Raw genomic sequence first — 25,785 nt, 5'->3', positions numbered from 1 at the left:
AAATTGAACATTCTTCCTCTTTTTGAAACTTGTTTTTATAATACAACACGAAGTGTTTGAATGCTAAAATGGGAAAACTAACTACAATTGTATTGGTTAACTCAAGATGTCCTAGGACAATTTTTCATTAAAACAATGAAAACATGTAAAAAGTGGTTTTCAGCCTCTGGCCTCAACAAAATAATGAAGGACACATAGTTTCGATTCACAAAAGTAATGCCTCAGTTATCATACACTGTTCTACCCTTTAAACAAACAACTCTTCAAACCAACTAACCAGTAATGAGTTAAAAATTGAGGGTTTTGCACTTTCACCAAACTGAAAGATTACAGAAATGTTGATGAAAATGCAACCTTACCAGTAGGTGTAAGCTTCCCAAGTCATGGAATCTTTACCAGTTCCCATGGGAGGTCACTATATAAGTCTTCTGAATTTTGGTGAAAATTCAGCTGCAATGTAGTTCCCTTGGACAAACACTAATTTCTAGTCTTCTAACTGGTTTTGCTAATTTCTTTTTTCCACCTTTAATATGTTTCAATGATATAGTTATTCAGATAGGTTCCTGTGCCGAGTAATACCTTGTAACAGTAAATGAGTGGAAAACCAAATACTATTCCATTGGACTAACCTTTGTCACTTGTAATTATTTTTTTTTGTATTTCAGTGAGATTTCCCACTCTTCATAAATGCTTGTGGTCCTGTTTTTCTTCACCTGCCTGTTGGTTCATCTTTACAATGTCATTAACTAACTGGTACAAACCACTAACTCATAGGAAAAGGACAAAGGTGGCCTTTTCTCCTCACAATGAAGGCATGAAAGTGGAAATTATTTATTTCAACTCTTACAAAGAGTTGTCTTTCACAAGGCAAGTGCTCTTTCTTTCTCTATTTGTTTGTGCCTGTGTACATCTTTACATCTGGATGCCGTTGGAGAGGGCTTTAATAGTCTTGCAGTAAGAAGATGAGAGAAGGCATTAAACCAGACGTCTTTTTTATGAAGAGCACTTAACTCCTGAATTACAGCCAGGGCAATTTCACAGTGAGAAAATTGTTCCATTGTATAGGCCAGAGAATATTTCATGTTTTGCTATATGTTCTGTACACTTCAGTTTCCTTTTTTTTAAAATAACTTCTAGTGACTGTGGCACTACTGTTGTACATATGAATTCTTTTGCAAAAGAAGGCCTCCTGGACAAGCAAAAAATCTGCAGCGATAGAGTGAGAAGACAGCAGACACAAGGAAATAGTAACACGGTATTAACAAGCAGAAGAAACAGTGACACAAGCCCATTACTATCCTGTTCAAGGCTTGTCTAGCCAGGAAAACTATATAGCATGAGAGAAATGTTTTAAAGGCCAAATTTACTGAGTATAACTTACTTGGCAGACTTATTTGGTCCTAGTTTGTATTTATCCAGAATTGTATTAACCAGTAACTAATTAACACACCACACACACAGGAGACTATGGAAAAACAAGACTGCTTCAGTTACTCTTTAAATGAGCAGACCATGGCCAGCGAAGTTCTGAGGTAAATACATTTGACACAGACTTCAAAAACATACAGTTAAATACAGCAAAGGCATACTGTATTACTTTACCTCTTTGCTTGCAATCTGAAGCATAGTATTGAAGCAATCTACATAAATTTTTAAAATTATAAAGAAATTCAGTTACAGTTACGACTACCCTTTGTGGAAGAAGGTGAAAACTTGGACCAGAATAAGGATGTCCACCTCAGATGCAAAATAGTATCATACTGAACCATCAGCGGCTCAAGAAGTTAAAATATCCTTCATGTGGACAAGCAAAGAAAACAGATTTGGGAGGACCAAGGAAAGCCTGAAAGAATTCAGAGGATCGTCTTCTGCTAAGTATTGGCATAGGCTGTTTTCTGAAGAAATACATCAAAAAAGGACAGAAGCTAACTGAATTTACTGTTTTTCACTACTTTATTAGACACATATATTAAAATTGTATTTAGCCTTCTAGCTTCAGGTATTTCAGGCCACCAAATTAGCACCCTGGCTACTTATAATTTAGTAGCTATTAATTGCTACATGGAAAAGAGTAGAGCACATACCAACAGCTTTCCTGTTTGTTTTTATGTGGAGGTTAATATCAGACTGTACCAGTACCTCTCTGAAATGTTACAAGAAAACTTAGGGGATTTTTCTAAACTGAAAATAAAAGGTGAATAAAGTTCAATTCAGACAGGATTACAGTCTTGCAGACATTTGGAGAGACATCTTGGAATTCACTTCCTGAAATACAGATTGGGAGTATTCAAATAGTCTAACAATTTCCCATTCAAAAAACTCATCTATAAAGGGATACCACACTTATTTCAAATTACAAAAGGCAGTACTACAGCATCTAGAGACTCCTGTCTGGAAGGGCCCTGCTAGTACTTCTTGGCATTTGAAGAACACTTGAGGTACAGGTACTTTCAAAGGATATGCAATTTCTTTCACAGCCTAAATAGCCAAAAGTCACAGCAGCAAACCAGCACACTGATGTGAGGTTTGAGAGATGAGCCATAATAGGGGGTGTGTAGGTGCATAATTTTTAACAGAAATCCTCAAGGGTAGGGCAGGAGAACTACACACAGTAAATAAGTATAACTCATGTTCAAGACCAAATAGAGGGTCATGTATAAAAACAATCAAACTATATAATCTGTAGATAAGGCATTACAGTTTTGTCAGCACAGGTCTGAACAGACTCAACTCTAAGAGGATAAATAAAATATTATATGTCTCTCCCACTCTTTTGCTGCTGCATCAGCTGCTGGCTCAAGCACAGTATTAACAATTAAACCCATTTAGACCATGACAGTGTGTTCATCTATGCTGCACTCTCACGTCTTTCTCTCCTACCTCCAATTACAAATTAATTTTCCTTAGAAGTGCTATGGCTCTTACTGCTGCCCTTGATGGATATTAAATCACAGCCATAGATAACACAAGTAATCTTGTTACCTGCAGGTACAGGTTAGGATCACACAAGGCCCGGTTTGCTGGGCCTTGGCTGAAGGTCAGATATACCTGACTACATGAATCTAAGCCTAAACTGGGAAGACAAAGTACTTGAAATTAAGCTCTACAAATTCTACATAACCTTGGGTGAGGCGTCATATATAAAGGACTAAGCTTCCTTTCCATCTGTCCTGCTCTTCCTTTATTCCCCTTGTTTTTGATTAAACCCTATCTGGTGCCTGCGTCCTTAAGCAACAGATTAAAAGAAACCCAGAAATCACTAAACTTTCTTGAAAGGCTCATGTGATCACAGACAGGAGTTCATGGAGTTTTCTCATGTATCTACTTTGCATATTCTGTGGCATATTACTAGCAGGAAAAATACAAATAGCAACAAATAAAAAACCCGAGAGGACCCACACTTTAATTCAATGAGCAGTTTTGATTTTCAATCTACACTACTGCTTCTAATCTGTACGCCCCCGTTACATTTTAAAATTAAGTCTGTTTAAAAAAAAACCAAACAAAAATTACATCTGGATGCTTCATATAAGCATAAAAGGTAAGTGTCTTCAGAAAAAAACAACTGTAAAAAAATACCGTGTCCATTAAAAAAGAGGGAATTCAGAAACAGAAATTAAACAATTTGATTAAAGCTATTTACAGAACCAATGATGATTCTGTGGTGAGAATTAGACCGTGGCATCTCACTGGCAGCAGTGTCTAAACTCAGAGCAGCAAAAATTAGTAGGCCAGGAATAATTTCATAATTGATATGTTTTAGCTAAGTTTCACTATTTCCAAAATAGGCAATTCCTCAGGGCTTATTTGAGAATAAAATATATATTCATAGTTTCAAAAATAGATTTTATGATGAATGAACTATACAATAGTATTTTTACTTTGATAAAATAGTTCCATTCTAAGCCTGAGCAAATCGTTGTAGGGATACAGATGTACAACTTTAACTACCTCCCAAGCCATGCAACAACTCCTAATATTTGTTTTAAAATTAAAAAGCCAGATGGATGAATGAGTTGACAGAACTATTGTTGTCATGTGGCTCTGCTGCAGTTTTGGTTTTCTTACTGTGTTATTAACTCATTAAGACAGAGGAAAATTAAGATGCAGGCTGTGTGTGCGCTGCACTGGACAATCCCAGAGCTTAGTATCAACTCAGGGCATCAACTGTTGAAGTCAACACTCTTTTAGTGATCTTTTTAATGAAATTTGTATTTCAGTAACCAGAACAGCTGGAAAATGGCATTCAGTATTACTCCATAATTAAATGGAAATACTGAGAAGTTAATTTAATGAAGAAATATCCCAGAGAAGCATCCAAAGCCATGTGACCTTAGGATATTTTTTACTGGACAGGATACTCCAACTGTACAACAAGCATAGCAACTCCTGTGAGGATACTTCCAAGGCAACTGGACACCTTCTCATGATTTCACCATTTTCACGATGAGCTTGTGGCAAAACACATAAGGGAAAAACAGTCGCTGCCATTTTTTTTTCCCGCATCTGGTTTTTGGTTTGTGGTTTGGGTTGGTTGTATTTTTTTCTTTTTTTGGCAAAAATGCAAGCTATGGAATAATGTTAATAGAGCAGGTTGACTGTTACTCAGAAAACATTCTCAAAGTAATGCATCAATGCAATGAGCTACTGATCTTCCCGCTACCTTCGGGAAGTGAAAATATTACAGAAACACAGAATAAGGTGAGTTGGAATTTACTCTGAAAAGAATTACCTTATTCATGCCATTAACTTCTAAACCTCAGGAAGCTGCAGTAGACAGGGATTAGTTCAGTGCTATAAGCACCCCGCTTCTGACTGGGGGATGTTCTAAACACAGCAGAGCAGTCTGAAATAAGTCCACTTCAGTCTAGAAGAAATTATTTTCAGAAATGCTGCATACTTGCTCAGGGAATGTCTGGACTGCAAAAAGTAAGTAAATAAAAGTTACAGACCCAACTTTTTCTACTGGAATAAAATATACATAACTGAAGCCATTCCTGTGTTTAAAACAAAGCAACCAAACAATAACATTATTTATTAAATGTTGGTATAATGAAGTTACATTTATTTAAAGCAGATTGTTCTATACATTTTAGAAATTACTTCTCTATAATAATTTTGCAAGTTCTACTAGCTGTATTTTATTTATCAATGTTCCTTTTCATCTGTTTTAATAGATCTGAGACATTTCTAGTGGCAAGAGTAGATTGACAGAAGAAAACACCTGTAAGTTAACACAAAGGCAAAAACCCCACCTGGTTGAGATACCCAGCAGATGAGTTTGAGGGCTTTCATCTAGAATGTGACTTGCTTGCAATGAAGTACTAAGTACATTTGGAATCATGACACTTTGTGTTAAGACTTAATTCTTCAGAGAAAGATCTGAAGAGGGTGATACTTTCCAGAGCACTACCTGGCCTGATGTGCAGTCTTATTCACAGACTCTATGCCTGGTATTGCAAAGGGCTGGCATGAAGGGTGCCACAAAGCAGTAAAAGCACTGGGAATACTCTATTGCTCTTTCTTCTGCTACCAGCAAGAGGCTGGCTGGAGAAAATAACAATTCAAGCCAATGACAGACGTTTCTACTCTGATTTGAGGAAACTGTGAAAAAAAAATACATTCCAGGTGATATGAGATGGATTCTAAAACAAGTGACAAAAAGTTATGTGTAAAAAGTAGCCAGTTTGGGAATGCCAAGAATTAAGAGTAGCTGTGCTGGTCCTTATGGTATCACTTCATAGTAAGCACACCCAGTTCATGTTTTTAAGGCATTTTGCATAACATTCCCTAAGGTGTCTGCTTCACTCTTCATTTAAGGAAGGTTTTCTCTCCTTGCACCCCTATCCTGCTGGGCATGACAATATGTACAAAAAGAGGGGTAAAATGCACCTAGTTACTTGCTGCTTTGGCAGTCTGCTTGTGCTTGGTTTCCTCAAACATATTATCAAGCTTCCATCACATCCTTGAACAGGTGACCAGAGGTATGGTAAACTTAAAACTTCAAAGAGCAGAAGAGATTTTGCATTTGGCACAGCCTAAGCTTTCACAGCATATACAGTCTCTCTGAAAACACTTCCAGAAAGGCTAGCACACCTTACATGCAAGGGAAAAGGGCCGGGGAAGGCGAGGGGGAGGGAAGAATTTTGTTGCAGAAACTGATTTCTGCTGCTTTGAAGGGGTTTTTCATGTGGTATCAATGTATTTTTCTGCACTGTCAAGTAAAGTATAATTGGAGCATAACTTTGCCTTCTTCATTCCGGTAGAGGGAATAAATGGGAACTCCCCACCAGGTCTACACTTCAGGAGTTTTGACAGGACATCTACCCTAGCCAGCAGTAAAGTGAAGGCATGTTTTTAGCTATCCTAACTGTGACCACCAACTTGGACATCATTGTAGTTAAACTGGCAAGAAGTCGTAGAATAATTGACTAAAAATACTACATCCTCAAAGGTGTCAGATTAGCCTACTAGTGATATAAATGTGATGCATAAATATGACAACTTCACTTTATCTATTACAACCTTAAGTGCATCAAAATAAATTCACAGCATTTTGTCTCACCAAGACTTCAAAAATCTCAGAGAACAGAGTATTTTATTTATGTGTCAGTATACAAGTCTTTGGAATGGCTTGTGGAGCCTCAAAGTCACCACCTGTGACCAACAAAAAACTGTATGGGATGACTCCTCTGATTTTGCAGAATGTTTAGTTGCTGTATCTCTGTCAGACTAAATCATTGTTATACCACTGACTACGGGAAAATCATTGTTAAAACAGCTGATCAAATAACAGGCACTTAGAAAAGGAAAGAAAGGGACACTTCCCGAGTCACAAGTTCACAGCAAGCAATACTAACACAATACACTAGAAATACTCAAGATCAAAACAAGAATTAAACAACACTGGGCAGTACTGCTTAATGTCTTATATTAAAGTATTTACAAATATAATTAGAGATACAGAAACCCATATAAATATTAAAGACGAGTTTTGTGATTTAAAAAAAAATAGGGAAAACACTAAGATGAACACAGGTATTGGAGGATCTATATTGTTCTGGGAAGAAGGGCAGAAAGTAGAGAAGAGCAGAATTAGGCATTGTAAACAATCCATTAGGCTGTAAAAGGGAGAGCACAGAAGAAAGAGAACCTGAGGATCATTTCAGAAAGAACACGACCCTAAGGTTCAGTTGGGAGTTTATGACAGACCAATGCCAGGCTGCATTTCAGCCAGATGTCCCACCTGGATTGTCCACAGTGCCCTAAAAGGGAGGACAGTAGTTCTGGTGAAGAGGGATTTAAAATGAAAGAAGCTGGGCTTTAGAATGAAAGCAGAGGGACCTGTTGGAACAGCAGCTGCCCATAGAGGTGGTGCAGACAGCTGGCAAACAGCAGCCTCTCAGACAGCTGCAGCAAGATGGGCAGGAGCTGTCCTGTCAAGATCCTTCATGCAGTACATGTGAAGCTGAAGTTTCAGCTAACTTTTGAATGCAGTAGGATGTAACATAAAAATCGATAGTCAGAATGCTGAGAAGGTTCAGAAACTCCTTAAATTAAAAAAAAAAGTATTAATAACAAGTTTACAACACCAGATTTATCAATATTAATTACTGCTTGGGAAAAGTTCTTAACTCAATGTATTTTGCATTTTGCATATTTTAGGAAGTTTATTTTACACTAATTAATTTTCTTACTGACTGCTGGAAAGAAAAACACCTTGAAGAAAGCAAAAAGCAGAGTGGCCATGAAATCGTACTGCTGGCAAGGGAATTGACAGGAGTTGCTTTAAATAGACTCCTCTCAAAAAATAGGAATTAAAAAATTAAATAGGAGTATGTGGGATATGCCCAGCCCCTGCCCTGGAGGGATGTCTGCTGAGATAAGGAGATTGCGTAATTGCTCAGCAGGACTCCCTGGAAAGGCAACCACTTCTTTAGTCATGCGAGAAAAGACAGACCCACAATCCTTTAGGAGACCCTATGCAGATCCTTTGTAACCCATTGGCCTTTACTCATCCCCTGTATCCCTATAAAAGCTAGCCCTCTGCCCCTGTGGAGAGGGAGAGTTCTCATCCCTGGCTTTCCCCTTCGCCGGAGTACGGACCGACCATAAAGCTACCTTTGTGCGGAACCAGCCACACGAGCCTCTCGTCTCTCTCGCTGGTCTGGCTTGGCCTGGAGGCTGCCCTGCAGAGCTGAGCTGAAATCACGAGCTGACAATCACTAAAGAGCCGACAGCCTCTGCAGGGGCCCTCCTGCCAGCAGCTGAGGGAAGACACCGGGCCTCGGGAAGGCAATTCCTTTCGGGACCATCTCTCCAGACCGGTCACCTCTTCCTGGGTCAGAGCTACTGACCCTCACCAGCTGTAACAGGCATATGTTTCAGGGTGACAGAATCCCTTCAAATTAAGCATTTACTAATGCACTTAGTCAAAGTCCACAAGATAAAGCTCCAGCAATTAAAAAAGAGTTTACTTCAAATATGTACCATAAACCCAAACTCCCTTGATGATTAATTGCATTGCATAATTGTGGCTCTTGAGACATACAGTCAATAAGACCAAAAAGACGTGGTTTCTGAAAATTATTATTCCTCATGACTTGCACAGACCTCTGACCCCTTGAAAGCCATGCTGATTATACCAGGGTAGTTTTTATGAAATGAGCATGACATCCTTGTTTTATTTCATCCACAGTTTTCATCTCCATCAAGACCAATCACTGTCTGTTAAGAATAATTTATTCTTATGTCAAGCCCTTTTGTTATTCTTTGCAGATGAGTCACCAAGGGAGAGTAGCTCTCTTAAATCTTTGCTTCATTAAGATAGTGAACTTACTGTAGTCAAGAAAGTATGACGTAACCATGAGGAACAGATAAAACCTGGACAAAATCCAATGCAAAATAAATGCTTAATTGATTTGAGATTAAACAGACATTAATAGAACAAACTCTTTGAGAGAACCAAGTGCCAAGGAGAGATGTTAGACCATGTACCCTGAAGTTAAAAGACTGTCATCCCAAGAACCTCAGCCAAAGCTACAAAAGTACACTATGATCAGACAATGTATTTTAAAACAGATAGAAACATCGAAACAGGGGTTTTATGGAAGAGCTAATTCTTTAAATGGAAAACCTAAAATCTGCTAAAATCTATGATAAGAGTGAAAACTCTCCTGTACTGCCTGCCACCTGCTTTAAAGACATGACACATAAATGGATGCATTAATAGGTGTCCATTAATTTCCATAACCTGTGTTGTTAGCGACATATCATAACAAAGATAAGACAATTATTGCCATTTATCTTGCTTTGTTGATACCTATACTCTGGTCAGAAGATGCAGACAGAACACTATTTTGGACATTAGGCAGTCTGGATATTCAGTAACAGCTAAGTCAGTTCCACGAATCATAGAAGAAAAGGTTTTCAAAATATCAGACAGCTGCCCAAGTAGTTACTTTTAGATTATTATTTCTACCACAATAAAACAGCATATTAATTTAATATGTCAAATGGTCAATCTTCAATTAGGACCAAGAACTAATCAGGATGATTAGAAAGCAAAGAGAGGGTTCTCACCACGTCTACTTTCATGGTGGCTGTAAGACTCTCAGATATATTCTCTAGCATGCTTAGACTAAGATCAGCATTTTGATATAAAGAAATAACCTTGAGATTGTCAGGTTTTACATTATATATATAATTCAAATAATCCTTTGGGGCAACAGCATCCTTTTCTCTGGAACATGGCCAGAGAAAGCTGGGCTTACAGGAATAGGAAAACATGAAAAAAAACACAGAAAAAAGTATTTAATGTCACACTGTTAGTAAAGAAAAATATATTGGCACAACAGCAACAGAAAACCTGCATGGCGTTGCTCAAAACATCTCTATTTCTCATATATTCAAAATTGGAGCCAGAAGGAAAGGGAGGAGGGAGAAATATTTTAGAGACTCTGATAAAGCTCTAAATAGAACATCCCAAGAGCCAAAAAATGATAGTACACCGGTCCTTTTAGACTGCAGCAGGGTGAGGACAAAGCTAGAATATTACTGACCAACAGTTTATAAGAAACAAATGGTCAGATTTTAAAGATTCCAATCAATTGTGCAAAGAAGGAAAAAATGAAATCCAGATACTTGCAGAGCAGAATGTGTCAGCCTCATTTCCCAAAACATGATTCTGCAAATAATTTAGCATAAGAAAAAAGTTTCCAACAATGTCTGGTTCTTTCCATCAGCAAATACTTTCCCTACAGATTATCTTCTTCTAACTTAAATGAAAAACAGCCGTCTTTTTCCCAATACCACTGATGTTTTAAAGGGATGAATAATACATAGTAGATACACAGCATTTTGTGTTTTCAGAACACTGAAATCACTGACTATTGCTCAGAACAACTCTGTAAAGGTAAATAAATAGATACAAATGAGAGTAGTATCTTTACTCTTCTTAAATTAAGCATGGGAAGGGAAGGATCTCCAAGTTTCCTCTTGCCCCGGGACAAATACACTACATGCACTTACTGCTCTTCCTTTTAAAACAATTAGCCATTTGGAATCTCTGCTGTCTCTAATGGCTTTCTGCCTCACCTCAACTGGAATTCATGCCAAGAATCTTACACGTTAAAAAAGGTCCAAGTAATCCTCCTGTAATTCTTAAAAGCTGCATGCCACAAAAACCAACTGACTATACTGCAGCTTTAGAAGGCTCAAGGATACTAAATTCACATGTGTTTTTGCTCATGTTCTGCAGCTACCCCAGCAGAAAGTTCTGTAATAGATCAGCTACATTGCCATTTGTGACCCAAAAGGAAAGCATTTTTACTTATGTTCGGCTCACCACTGATTTTCCTTTTCCTAAAGGAATTTAATTATTTATTCCATGCATGGAATCAACCCATCACCAATCAGTTCACGAGCTTCAATGAAGTGGGAGATCAAATTGCTCTTAATTTTATTTTTTTTTTCACATTATAAACATGTACTTTCTGGAATAGTTAAAAATACTTTTTACAATCTGTCCCGACACACACAAAACCTTTTCAACAGAATCACAGGATACCAGTTCTCGTTCAGCCACAAAACACCTGGAAAATGCTACTTTTAAATCTGCACTAAGCTTTTTAATAAAAGCAGAAATCAATTTCATAGTAGTAACTTCAGCTTTCGTATAAAAACTCACTAAAATCATGGGCAGGCCTACCTCAGTAAACACTGATCATGTGCAAGATTAATTAAATCCTCAAATGTTAGTTTGTCCAACTAACATAAAATTATGCAATCTTCATTAGTCTACTACTAAGACAACCAATATTTTTTGGCAGCAACTCTTTATCACGCAACAATGTCAATGAGTTACTTCTTTCCTGTCACCCAGTCTTACATAGAAGTATTTTACTTGCTAAAACCAAACAGAACCCTCTCAGCAGTGCTGTACAGCTGCAACTTCCAGGTAGTTTAGGACTGCACTTTTTTTTTTTTTTTAAAATCACTTTGACAAAAAAGCAGATTCACCAAAAAAAAAGAACAAAAAAAATGGTATTATTTTTATGTTCATGGAATTTTAAATGGGTACATTTCAATTATAATTTGGAAATATTGTCAGGCTTGCAAAAAAACACTTCTTGGAACATGACCCAGCAAAGAACTGTACTCTCTGTCCTTTGCAGTATCTTTTTACTTCAGTGTTCATTTTAGTTCAGGCCAATGAGAAGCAATGTTTTTGTGGGGCTTAAAATTACTAAGTGAAGAAGATTTTGATCTATATTGAAAAATTATTATTGTGGAATGAGTTCATAATCATAATCAATGTACTTGGCATATACCTATGAAATGCACACCACTTACTAGGATGTTGCCAGGTCTTTATCTTTCTGCATATAAAACTTTATGCATGAAATGCAGCAGCACCAGAAGCAAAACACTTGGGTTAATACCACGAGAGAGTGCAGCAATGCTGAAATGTCCATGTCTTCGCTCTGTCACAAAGGTCTCAGTTTATCTAGATCAATTGCTTTTCCTAATTTCAGTTAAAATGCCAAAGAGAAGTTAGTAAACCACCAGATGGAACAGAAATAGGTTAAACTTTAAAGCCATTTAGTCTCTTTTAAGGAAAGAAGAGCACCAAAGCATTCAGTAATGTTTTCTTCTCTGCTTAAACATTTTGTTTTCCCTTTCAAGCTGCCATAAGACTGGCTTTAGGCAAGAAGAAACAGTAGTGGCACTGGGGTAGGGGAACTTCTAGGCACACGGCATTTGCCAGTTACTATAGCTCAGAACAACTAGAACTAACTACATTCAGACAGCTTACAAATGCCACAGCAGAAAAAAGTTACTGAAGAGGAGGTATTTCAGGAGATTGCATGAGGGCTCACAGGGGAAAGGTAAAGGTACCCTCATCAGATCTATTATTGCTTACGGTCAGTAGTAATCAAACCTAAAATCTGAAGAGCCAGCTTCTTGCAAAATAATAGTGTGACACAGGAATTTCAGTAAATCTCGGCCTGGCCATCACAACTTTTGAGGTCTCCAGGAAAACCCCTCTCACAATGCCAGTTTGTCAAGGAAGCTTAACAAAGTATCCCACAACAAAAAACTACAACTCCTAAGGCAAAAAACTTAAACCATAAATTCTCCGTAAATCTTACTTTTATCATTAGGCTTTTAAATACTGTTTAATTGTCAGGAACTCTGTATCTATGGGTACACAACGGGAGTGGTTTTGTGTCAAAAAAAGTGGTTTGGCTGGACCAACACCACCCGGGATCAGCCTCCCCTTGCCTGTGCCAGCCTTAGGGCTGTTGCTCATTGTTTCGTTACTACACTGGTTTAATTGCAACAGTTCATTCGCTGCAACATCACGCTAATTAATCACGGGGCTGAAGCTTGCCTTTGTGCCAAGAGAACCAACCCCTTTCTCCCAGCATTCGAAGCCTGACACAGTCACCCCTGCAAGAGGAGGGATTCCTTCTTCCTTTACTGAAGAGTATCAGTGGGAACCCCAGAGGACCCTGCACAGTCTTGAAGTGCAACCATAAATAAGCAGACAGAGACAGGGAAGAGGTAGACTGGTACATGCAAAAGGCAAAGGGATCAAGGGCAGCAAGAATAAATTAGCAGCTGCAAGAGGGTTGAAAGAAAAGGCTAATGAAAGCTGAGAACACACAGTGCATTTAGTGAAGCTCTAAGAAGGACAGAAGAAAATGAGCTGCAGGCACAGAAAACAAAGAAGCAGAAAAGCCTACCCAGAGGCAAACTATAAAACTCAATAAACATCTGCTGATTGAGCTTCCAGACTCTAAATACAACTATTATAAGCAGGAGAAAAAGGACTCTAACAATTTATTTTAAAATACATAAATTGGAAGACCCCATGGTCTAGAAATTCTCTGTGTCACGGTCACCTTTTTCAAAAAATCTATTTTCTCAAAGTTACTAGAGCACATCATCTCTTCAAGCAATGCCACCAAATATGCATTAAACCTACAACACTGTCATCCTTAAAAAAAGTAAACCTGTACCAATTCAGCTTATCAATAAAATCCTCTAAAATCCTTTGCTTCTCTAAAAATATGGTTTTAAATATAATTTCATAACCATGCTCCAAGCTAGATACATTCCTCTTTGCAAGACCAAGCCAAGCAACTGCAATTGAATTATTAGTTTCATTAATAACGTTTTTGATAAAGCATGGTAATATAGTGAAATTAATAAATTGAAATGTAAGTTCTTATACATTACAATAACAGAACTGCATCAATAATGGTGTGCAGCTTATTTCAGCTCCTTAAATGAAATGCACTATAAAGTACAAAGCATCACTGTCATGGCAATGGTACCGCATATTACTGGCATTTCAAATTTAACACAAAGCTTACTCTATCAGTTGTTCTATTTATATTTTCTGTACACAAGACAGGGTTTTACACTTGGTCTAAATAAATAATAATCACTAAATCTTGGCAACATGGTCCTTTAACCATTCCAGGATAAGTCAGATTGATAATTTAAGGCTACCAACTGTTCACAATTCCCATTCAGACAAATAAATAGCGCAGCTTTAGACAAAGCCCAGGGGAGAAAAAATCTAGAAAGCACTGAAAAACTGAACTAACTGGACTGTGAATTACTTCATTGACTCCAAAAGACCAAATGAATCCAGCATTTTAATTTCTCAGTAAAATCTCTGCTCTTATTTAAAAAATGAATGCTGACTCAGTTGTCAGAATGATGCCCTGAAACACTCTGAAGTCATGAATCAGCAATGGCTAAAGTTCACAAGTAAGAAACTCATGTAACTTCTTACCATAAGTCTGAGGTGTATATCCTCTAGACAACTGTCTATTTCTCCCTCCCCCTTTCCCAATGGATGCTGATTCCTGTTCTCAGCTTTTCCTACACTGTAGAATGCTTCCATCCTGATTGTGCCAAGCACCAGTGTTCACACGACCGTGACAGAAGAGTGCTGCTAAGAAACAGTCCTCTCATGGGGAAGGGAATCGCTAGTTTTTAACTTTGTTTTGATCCATTGGGAGCTGTGATTATACACTGTGAAGGAGCCAGACCATATATGCATTTTAATCTCTGCAGAATTTCCTGCTTCTCAGAAATGATGTCCCATTAGTCCCTGACAGTAACACGCAGATATACCAGATAAGTCTGTCATCTTCAGGGATTTGGCGTAGTGCAGTACTAAACAACCAGGACATCCATACCCACATTAGGAATTACTCACATTCTTTTTAGATTGAATTTACTATGAATGTGTCTTTGAAATCTAAGTTTAACTTCAAAGCTGATTTAAGTGAACAAACTGAGCTGGATTCTGGATTAACAGCAAACTCATTATCACTAGAAACTCCCACATTACTGTATTTAAAAAACAAAATCTAAATTTAAACTTCCCTACTGTGATTTATTTCTGTAGTCCTGCTTTTTCAGATCCTTATGAAGGCAGCATTATATGAGACAGAACATACATAATGTCAACATCTGGTAAGAACTAAAACTGCAAAATTCTTCCTTTGTTCTCTTGGAAGGAAAACATCTTCCATGAAAAGCCACTGTAATTTGCTCTAAAAATTAGCAGCAAGGGCACAAAGACAAACAGTGGAAAAGTTTTCCCCTTCTATTTTTTCCTTTTTTAAAAATCACTATAGGTCATCCATTGTAATACTTTGCCTTGGTTTTCTTTTTTAAATCAGAACAATGAAAAAATCTACTAAATTCTAATCATACCATTCAACAGAAGGAAATTAAATTTTTAATAAATTGACAGCTTCTGAAGCTTACTAATTCCTTATATGGAATTATTCATAGTAGGATACTATCCTCTCTTGCCACTCCAAGACAGAGAAATTTCTGACAGAATTAACTCAATAAATGTTCTGCAAGTGAATATTTTGTTTATTCACAGAAAGTTCCCTTGATGTTTCTAAAAAAAAACACCTTTTTTTTTGTTCCAATATATATCGTGCTCCTGTTATCTTCAAAGGCACAACAGTCCTTGGCACTTACAGAAATATTATTTGACCACTCTCATAACCATAAGATGGTGGAGTTTATGATCCAGAGAGGAGAGAGATGGTCAAAAATCAAGATCACAACTGTAGATTTCACTCAGACCTCTCCTTGGAAAAGTCCCATGGGGTAAGTTTATGAAATGAAAGAGGCCTATGAAAGCTGGTGGACACCAAATTGAATGTGAGCCAGCAACATGCTCTTGCTGCAAAGAAGGTGGATGGTATTCTGGGCTGGATTAGGAAAAGAACTGACAGCAGATACAGAGATGTGAGCTTTCTGTTCTTCCCAACACTGGTGAGGCCACAGGTGGAGCTGAGTCCAGGTCTGGGTTCCCCAGTACAAAACAGATATGGACATACTGGGACACCAAGATGATAGATGGACTCCAGCACCTCTTCGATGGGGAAAGGCTGAGAAAGCTGGGACTGTGCATCCTGGAGAAGAGAAGGCTCAGGGGATCTCACCAAGGTACATAAACACCTGCAGGGAGGGTGCAAGGAGGATGGATCCAGGCTCTTTCCAGTGGTGCCCAGTGACAGCACAGAGGCGATGGGCACACACTGAAACACAGGAGGTTCCCGCTGAACATCAGGAAACTCCTTTTCCCTGTGAGGGTGACCGAGCACTAGTTACTCAGGGAGGTGGTGGAGTCTCCATCCTCGGAGATATTCAAAAGCTTTTCACAGTCTTGGGCACTTGGGTCTAGTTGACTCCACATGAGCAGGGGCTTAGACCAGGTGACAACCAGAGGTCCCTGACAGCCTCAACCATTCTGTGATTCTATAATGGGAAATGACATCTCATTACTGAAGAATATGATTATGTAACATTTTGAATGAGATATGCCACTTGCCTATAACTCATTGGCATCAATCATTACACTTAGAAGTGCTTAAATATGCTATAAAAAGAGATTCAGCCTAACACACAATACAGAAATATAGGAAGTTCAAGAAATTCTCAAAGGAAGGAGAAAGCCTACCTTCATGAAAAGCAATTAGCACATTTATTTCCATTCCAGAAAGGGTAGGTATTGAAATTCAACCACATGGAGTTTCACAAAGAAAGATAATTATGGGTATTCATAGGTATTCAACCCTGCAGGATGTGAGACAGAATCTGTAAGTTTTAGAAAGCATGGAAAAAAAGTTCTGTGTTTTCCAGATCTCTCTCACCAAGTAACTAAATTAATACAGATCTCCACGCAATTATGACTTGACAGTTATGAATCAGTACACTTTTTTCCTACTTTGCTCCACAGGGGAGCTATCCATTAGGAGAAATAGATTCTGTCCACTCTTTAATCCAGCATCTCATAAGACAGAAGAAAAGTGTAATTGGAAATACTGTCAACAATTTTTGTCCTTCACATACAGCAGGCAGCTATTTGCTTCAGGCAGACAAAAATTTTTCTCTCAAGGATTTACTTTACTTACACATTTCACTGAAATTAACTGCATTCTTACTTAGCATGGGCCAGACCATCCACCAGGTGAGTTATACCTGGCAGATCGCTGACCTGTGCTATAGCAAGCATCATGAGAGAATTCTCTTCCCACAGGAGAGAGATTACAACATACCAAAAGAAAGAACCAGCTGATGAACAGGCCAACCAGCATGAGTTTAAATAAAAAGATCCAAGTACACCTGCAAATCAGTTTAAATAAAAAGAACCACCTAAGTCAGTAAATTAGACAAGAGCAGTATCAGAAACTTGAAAAAAATTATGCTATATAATGCTGTGCAAAAGAAAAGGGAAAAAATAGATTAAGGGATGGAAAAATGAACTTATCTCACGAAGATAAAACATCTTACATGTAATGTTAAAAAAAAAAGAAGTTAAACATGTATGACAGCAAAGGAGTCCTCGGTACATCATTCTAAAGCGGGTACCTGGTCTTTTCTGCAGATGACAATATCCACTTTGGTTTCGGTACATGGCTGCAAAACGCATCTCAAGCACGTGAATACAGGCAAAGGAAGGAAGATTCAGCTGATGAGCCACTTGAAGAGCAGCAGTATCAGTCCCAACTGCAGTTAACAGCCAGGTAGATTCTACCACCTCCTACCTGGCAACAGCTTAAGAGTATACAACCTGCGCAATTTAGATAGGATACAAACTTCAAAAGATTATCAAACTAGAGGCATTCAGCCACCCAAAGGATAGGAAGCAGACCAGCACAGTTTGGGGTAGGATTATCACAGCCACTTGTAGATGAAGGCCAGATAACACAAAGTCTTTGCAAGCAAATGATACTTTTGGGTCTGCAGTTTGCAAAACGTAGACTTTTCAAGACAGGCACCTGTGCTGCTTTGTAGGAACACCAGCTTTAGCCAAACCTCTGTGGACACAGTTCAAAAGGACACTGAGTTGTCACTGAAATAGTTTTGGACTTATCACATAGCATAGTAATGATCTTGTATTTCTCTGTCATCACAACCATAAATCACAGTTCTGCGTTAACAATTATAATTCCATCACTGCAACCAAACAATTTACTTTTTTTGGAAACATTTCAAAAAGTTGCTCTGGCTGATCAGAAACCAGAGGCGCTGTTGTGACTCTAGCAAACACTGAAATAGACTCATATTTTAAAATGTATAAATGGCTTGTTTTAAAACAGTACCTCATTTCAGTTATCAGGAGATGGCCATAATCCTGATGTAAATTTCTATTTTGTGATGCATTCGATGGTGATACCCAAATAATCTGCAATAATATCCAGCAACGACCTTCTGAAGCATTTAAAAAATTCTACAAAGGTTATTGAGGGTAATTTATAAAATTTAGCATGCAACCAATAATATTACATACAACCACGTGGGCTAAATCTAAGCATACTGAAAAAATACTTCTTTCTGTATTTCTTTAAGTTTAGGAGGACAGAAAGGATTTCTGTCCATATTTTAATTTTAATGACAAATTTTCATATATAATTACAACAGAGTGAGAACATGCAAGCCAATTTCCAGAGTCTTAATAAATATTTCTATTCATTAGAGATAGTGAAAATCTAAATCTACAGAAAATATTTATCATTCATACAGACAGTTAATTTTTATGAGAAATCCCGACATGGGACTGACTAAAGGAGGTTTCCACCAGTGTCCAAATGGCTTCTCTACCAGAATCAGATCCCTCACCAAACCTCCATCCTTCAGAGTCTTTGAGCTCAGAGACCATCACATATCCCTACAGAGTCCAAAAATTCGTATAGTATTACTACATGTAACAGGAAAGTCCAGTTAACCCTTTCCATGCTACTTGAGAAGCAGAAATTCTCATCACAAGTAAAACCTGCAGCTAAAAGCACCATACAGCGTCATAAAGACAGTAAAACCTAAACGTAAGGAAAACACCCAGAAGCGACATGAACACATTCCTTTTCAGTCCTACATTGAACTACTCAGAGCCCCAGAAGAGGAACGTAATGACACATCACTGTACGTGTCCAATCCAAAGACACAGCCTCTCTTTGTGTCCTCTCTTCACACAAACACAACACAGAAGCTTCTGCCTTTGCAAACCTTAACCTTTCAGTTTATGGATTCTTCTTTCAGGACATTTTGTTTACGCGTCCCTTTACAGACTACAAATCCAGAGATTGCAGAAGAACACAAAAACACCTTTTGAAAGAAGAATCTTGTACTTGTTCCCACACAGAGCCATGTTCTCGTATGTCCAAGTCTGATCAAAGGCAAAACCACATTTTACTTTTCCAAGTTGGAAGAGAAGGAGGGAAAAGATTATAATCCTTATCTCCAAAAATCTTCCAGGCATGAACTCTGGCTTTTTAATCTATGAATAGAAACATCAAGTCTCTAAAAGCAGTTAGACAATCCAATACATTGTTAATGGTGCTTTCACAGCATTTGTCCTCACAGCTTTTTCAGTATATAAGGCATTTTTCAAACATTATTTTTCAGGAGCAAGGAATATTAAAATATCAGGCAGATAAATTACATAATCTTTGTATTTTTTTCATTAGGAGGCTGCAGAAGAGCATTATCAGTGCTGACAGTGTCTGGGCATTTTGACTAATCTTTTTATAGTGTTTCAATTTAATAATATCCAAGCCTGGAGCACACTCTGTGCCTGATAAGCAGCTCACACAAATCCAGGAAAAAACCATTTTCTTTGAAGTCACTATGTTTTTAACACTGGAAATACCACACACACTGTGAATTACATATATTGATCATGCCAGAGCACCCCTCAGCTTGACTATGAACCCAATCTAAAGGCTGCATTCAGACTGACAGTCACTATCCAGGAGCATGTCCATGAAAGTTTACCACTGAAGCATTTTCTTTAAATTAGTAGATACATCAGTGTAACAGAGACACACAGTAAGTCTTTAAAATCTGTAATTATATTTCACATCTAATGTCTCCACACTCCTCAAGACAACAGCATGGGAAAATGCCAGGTTTGCAAGGCTGACTAGTACTTCACAAAGCCCATTTGAACCAGGAAAGAGGAGAGAGTTCATCCAAAGATTTGCAAACTTTACCTCAGCATCTCTGAAGCACTAAAGCTGAGCACACTCTTTTAAGGCTACCTCCAGATGAAAGTTTTACCCAGCTCTCCACTAGAAATCATTTAAGAAAGTTTCTCCTTAAGGTATTTTGATTTAAGCATACCACGTTGCGGCGCTCACTTTTCTAACACTTTAGCAGTCCACACTGTTCACCTTTTTGGATTGTCTGCTGCTAGGAAAAAAATCAGTTACGCAACTTTTTCAAGGTTAAAATAATTTTAAAATATGCCATGTTTGCCATTTGATAACCACATTCCACTCTGTTCTGTTGTAAGGCTGCAATATTTCAAAGGATTAATAATTTATCACATTTCCCAAAACACCACCTGACTGGGGAAAACACACCTTCTCTGTTGGCAAGGAGAAGTACACCCTTCTGTGTTACAACCTGCACAGCTTCAACACTAACAGCCAAGGCTATATCCAGTAGCAGAAATGGAATTGCAGTATAATATGGTGTTTACCTGCTCATGAGAGGTATTGGAAATACCCTGGCACATTTGTTGCATGGCCAGAGACCATTCCGGAAGCAGATGCAGTATTAAGATGATATTTACTCACTGATTTTGTTGGAAGAGTACCAAGCTCAGGAAGATAAAATGAGTATTTGGGACTTAATCCTACCTTGGAAACATAAAAAACCTCTTCCCCATTCCATCAGTGCTCTTTCCCCACATGTACGTACAGTGACAGCACAAGCTAGTGCTTGTTCTAAAGGAACAGAGGCACACATGGGAAAGTACCTCAGGGTGAGGATGGTCACTGCTGAACTCTTCCTCTTCCTCCTCCAGGGAGGCTTTGAGTGATGTCCTGCTTCTCTGCTGGTAATCCATCTCACCCCAGAGCTCCCTCAGACTCACTGGACTTCTGTAAACAACTTCAAGCCATGCAGCCCCTCTTACTTCTGCAATTCTCCTTCCATGATGCTCTTATCAGAGTTCAGTTTATAGGTAGAGCAGCAGCAGAACACAAATCTGAGAAGAAAGTGCAATATAGTCCTACTATAAAATTACTAAAAAGTCAGAATTTAAGCCTTTCAGACTTGGTCATTTCCTTATATTTGGTATTACATGTAAGGTTTTGGTGAAATCCTTCATATGAACTCATTATTCCGCTTCCTACACAAACACCAGCTTTGAAGTCTGTCCCTCCTTCCTCTCCCCCAAATTTTAAGTACCTTGTTAAAACAAAAAAAAAGGTAGTCATTTTTACAAGACAAACAGCCTACCTGATTATTCCAGTCAATGTAAAGGGCTAAAGAATATGAAGCTGTAGCTAATGTTGTCACATACACATTTGTATCCTAAACACTTGACATCCAAACACAAAGAAGCAGGAGGTATACAGTGTGCACCTAAAGCAGCATGCTATCTTCTAATTTTGCTGTGCAGAAAATACAAGCTTTTCAGATGTTAAACACCATCAACTCATGCAGCAAGTGCTAAAAGAACACAATAAACAGTAACATACAAATCAACTGCAATGCTGAATGTATTGCGTTACTGTAATACCAGCCCTTATATCATTACAAAATCTCTTAGGCACAGTCTTACTACCAGCAAATCACAAGGCTCACTTAATGAAAATGATAGCCAACAACATAATTTGGCTTTTAATTCAAGGATAAAATTTATCTCTTAAGTACACAATTGAGAAAAATATCGTTAAGCTCAGCACTTAACATTTCTTTCACATTCCTGCACTAATAAGTTTAGCTGTTCCAGCATTAGGCTTGGGTGTAACTGCTGGCCCCATTTAGTCCAGCAGATGTACCAGGTCAGACCATAGCTCTCCCTATTTCAGCACACCATCTCCACAGCGAATGGCCAGGGGAGCAGGTAAGATCAGTATGTAGGGGATACCTCCTCAAAATGCTGGAAAACTAGCATGTTTCAAATGTTTTAAAATTAACATTTAAATGTTTTAGATGTTTTAAAACCAGGTAGTACCTTTGAATTTGGAAGAAAATACAGATTAGACAATACAGCTCCTTCTAGATGAACATCTCTTTCTGCAAAATAGCCAATTTAATAGGTACACAAAGCATTTAAATTCTGATACAAAGCTTCATTTTTAATGATGTACAAAACGGTCTGCAGTTGTGGGCATCCTGCTGTTTACCTGTACTGATGTCTTTTCCTGGTCTTAAAATCGAGAGTCAAACACAGGTAGAAGGGAAAAAGGGATTTTACCTTGGTATTTATTTTAAGGACCCTTAGGTGCACACGTCCAGGTCGAATGCACCTCAATGCCCACCGCAATGCCTACCACACAAAAGATCTGGTATAGCATTTAGCAGATCTATCAACAATTCCCCAATGAGAGGCTCAAATGCGTCCCCCCTCCCCAAGGAACCTTCCCCTGGATGGTTCTATCTCAGTTTACAAAATGTGTTCTGGAGAGGACCTTGGCGTCTGGGGCACACTGATCCCTAACTACGAAGCTTCTAAAATGTTCAGTCTCCTAGCTTGACAGACAAGTCCAAGAATGTAGGCAAAAAGCACTAAGAATACAGAAATTGTAAAAAGTTATAACAGGGGTTTAAAAGAAAAGGCAAAAAATCATCATGGCATCAGTACATGTTTTCAGTAATGTTAATGATGTTGGCTTTTAAAATATGCCTTGTGTTTACAACAAAGCTTTTCAGAATTTCAGGAGTAAAAAATTGCAGAGAGCCAATGAGAGATTTCATAACTTGGTTATGCATATAAATCACATCCTTCCTTTATCAAGCCTTTAGAGGCAAGCTCTGCAAATTGTGTTAAGCCTTAATATGGACAGGGGAAGGCCCATTTCAGAATAGTAGAACAGAGTTTTTTTGGCCACTGTTACCTATTTACAAAGGTACCAAACACTGTTGTAGATCCTCAGCTAAATCATAGACATCATCTATACCTCATCATAGTCCATGCAACAGTGTTGCCTCTCTTATTGCATCTTACATATACCAAAAAAACCGCAAACAAACCACCAAGCCTAACACCACCTTGCTAGGTAAGAACAATGTTTCTTCTAACTAAGCAGGTACAACATGACAAACCTACCATGCAAACAGCAAACTGGATAATCTTTCCTTCTTTGGACTTGAAGCTCAGAAGCAAAGAAGAGCAGAAGAAATGGGGTAACATGAAGGTTACAATAGGTTTCAATAGCAAAATAGCTTGAAACCTGGAGCTAGGGAACCACAGAGCATGAGTTTCGTGGAGGTTTGACTGACCTACAACAAAAATCAGATTTTTTTTTTTTTCTGCTTTCTGCATGACCTTTGGATGGGGGCAGGTGAGTAAACAAAAACTATCAAGATCTCTGTTTACCTGGACAAGAATTTAGGAATAGCAAACATCAACTATACACAAGCTTCTACAATCACACTGTGTCTTGGACAAGAAACATATCCTTTAATTCTTGCCAAAGAGAGATGTAAATCTCAAGTAGAAAGTTCCAATACAATTGGAATGAATTGCAATACATTTATTTTCTCTTTTGTTTAATGTATGCAGTCAAGAATGCATTTATTATATGTTCAGAGTTTTGTAGCTTTCCTGTTTAATAACAGCAGTTTCATGCCTAGAGCTCCACATATTGAGATAAAGAGATCAAGGCACCTACACGAAAACCCACTGTGCATCATGCGAATCATAGTATTTCTTGGTCTGTTATCATATTTGCCATTCAGATATGTACAACAGTAGCAGCCCACTGTAATGTCAGAATCTGAGCTGTCTGTAGAGATAGAGGTGCAGGTGAACACACACTAAGGCAGCAGTCATTTAATCAAATTCTCATTGTAGCCATTTTTCCATCATTTAAATGAACACAAGGCTCTTGTCCTCTATTGATCAAAAATAAACACGGTGTATAGAAGACAGAACCAGAAAGGAAGAAGAAGAGCATGACAAAGATGTGAAAAATACAGATACATAAACCACAGGTACAACCTTTACCCAGGACTTTTTACCTTCAATTATAGCAAGTTCAACAGTACCAGTCACCAACAGGGAAAGGTGTAATATGAGCATAAAAACTACAGAGAACTGTTTGAGGAATTAACAATTAGGGGCGAGCAGCTATGTACTACATCTCAGAGTACTTATGCATCTTCTTCCCTCTGAGAGGTGGAATACAATGCTTTTGTGAGGCCTCTGTATCTCACTGAAAACCCAGTATTTCATGCAAGATCACGGTTGAAGCTCACCCAGCCCTTCTTGGTGACTCTGGCTAAGGCTCACTAACACAAGCAGCTCAAACTGCAAAGATGAAGATGAGCAGTAAGCAAATGATGATAAGCAGCTGGGGAAGTCAGGAGTTGTAAGATCTTCTCTGCTATGTCTGCAGTCAAAAAGGGGCCTATTTCTAACCCACCTGTGGTACGAGAGTACAAATGTGAACTAAGGACTAAAGAAAGCTTGTTGGGGGAAAAAAAACCCCACCTAAACAATGAAAATATTGCATGGTGCACAGTCACAACTCCTTTCAATATTTCCCATGCTAAAACATCAGAAAAAAAATGTCATACAACTAAAGTCTTACTCAGTGGATGCCTGAAGTAAACATGAGTAAGTAATTTCAAAGTAGCTGTGTAAATACTACCTGCTCCAAATACTGACTCAAATATCAACTCTTTGAGACACTCCATGATCTATGTGATCTTGCAAAGTCTTGAAAATTAAATGTTGAGGGGATAGAAAGCAGTTATCACCATCAACACAACCACAGCCAGAAACTGACCAAAAGTAACCCAGGCTTTTATACTGAATTTATGAACCCCACTTATGCTCCATTGCCAGTATAGAGTATCCAAGCAATCAACTGAAAAAAAGTAACACAGAAATAATGAAATTGAACTCTTTTTTCTTTAGGGAGTAATACATACAACATTTATTTCACCAGAACTTCCCAGTCACAAACCTACAGTCCTCTTCCATGGCAGGGTACAGTACTTGCTTATCTCTCACATATTTACTGTGCTTCCCCCGACATTGTTGTCTCCCTCACTAGCCTAGTGATTTATTTCATTTATATTATTATTCCACTCTGTACCTCAGTGTCTCCTTTCTCTAAGCAGTTAACTCCAGAAACTCTTAACTCTCTTATTCTGCCAAGCATATCCTATCTAATATTCCTTAAAAAACCAAGCGTATAAAGGGTATGTTACAGTAAAAGGTGTATCAAAGAAATGGGCAAAAGGAACAGAGAAGCATTTCAGTTAAACTGGGGCAAGACAGACTGCAGATTCAATTTCCTATAAAATGACCTTAATCAAATGATTGGGATTTCATAGCATAACTAAATTAGCAGTTCTCAGTAAAGCCCATAAGGATTACACATCTAAGACATTTCAGTAGCTGACAAAGCATGCCACTTCTAAAATATTTATTAAGGATTTGCATAACATCTGATATGGCTTTAATTTCAAATTTATTAAATACACACACAGTCATGTTACACAAAAAACATACCCAGAACTATACGAAATAACAGCTTTAGTATAGTTTCCAGTGGAAAAGCAGAAACTTTCTCATGACTTGTTTTCTTTTAGGCAAGGAAGGAAAGTAACCTAATTCATCTAACCTAAACAAACAGTATCACCTTGGCTAAATACAAGCACACACAACTTCTGCCAGTGTTGTTGTCTTACCAATAAATATTTGCCATTTTCCACTCACCCCACTTCCCTCCTAAATTAATCACCATCTGTTTAATCTCAGCTGAGATC

General features: G+C 38.1%; 2 protein-coding genes across 6 annotated transcripts in view; both read right to left on the bottom strand.

Moving 5' to 3' along the window:
• The window catches only part of LOC116437867 (T-cell activation Rho GTPase-activating protein-like), a 633,784-nt gene that overhangs the window by 393,206 nt on the left and 214,793 nt on the right, over positions 1 to 25,785 (bottom strand). The gene's annotated exons all lie outside the window — the stretch shown is intronic.
• MCC (MCC regulator of WNT signaling pathway) overlaps positions 1 to 25,785 on the bottom strand; it is a 186,785-nt gene that overhangs the window by 113,603 nt on the left and 47,397 nt on the right. The window contains exon 1 of one of the 5 annotated variants that reach the window (XM_032096160.1): positions 20,813 to 20,917. The exons of 3 other annotated variants lie outside the window; for them this stretch is intronic. In XM_032096160.1, the coding sequence (XP_031952051.1) occupies positions 20,813 to 20,902 (90 nt within the window). In that variant the 5' untranslated portion in view covers positions 20,903 to 20,917. Of the gene's footprint in view, positions 1 to 4,732; positions 4,821 to 20,812; positions 20,918 to 25,785 lie in introns of those variants that run through there. One more of the 5 variants, XM_032096162.1, reaches the window with a different exon arrangement.

Source organism: Corvus moneduloides, chromosome Z (genome assembly GCF_009650955.1).
Source record: "Corvus moneduloides isolate bCorMon1 chromosome Z, bCorMon1.pri, whole genome shotgun sequence".
Classification (NCBI taxonomy): domain Eukaryota; kingdom Metazoa; phylum Chordata; class Aves; order Passeriformes; family Corvidae; genus Corvus; species Corvus moneduloides.
Note: the sequence above shows the minus strand (reverse complement) of the source record. Positions and strands in the feature narration are given on the sequence as shown.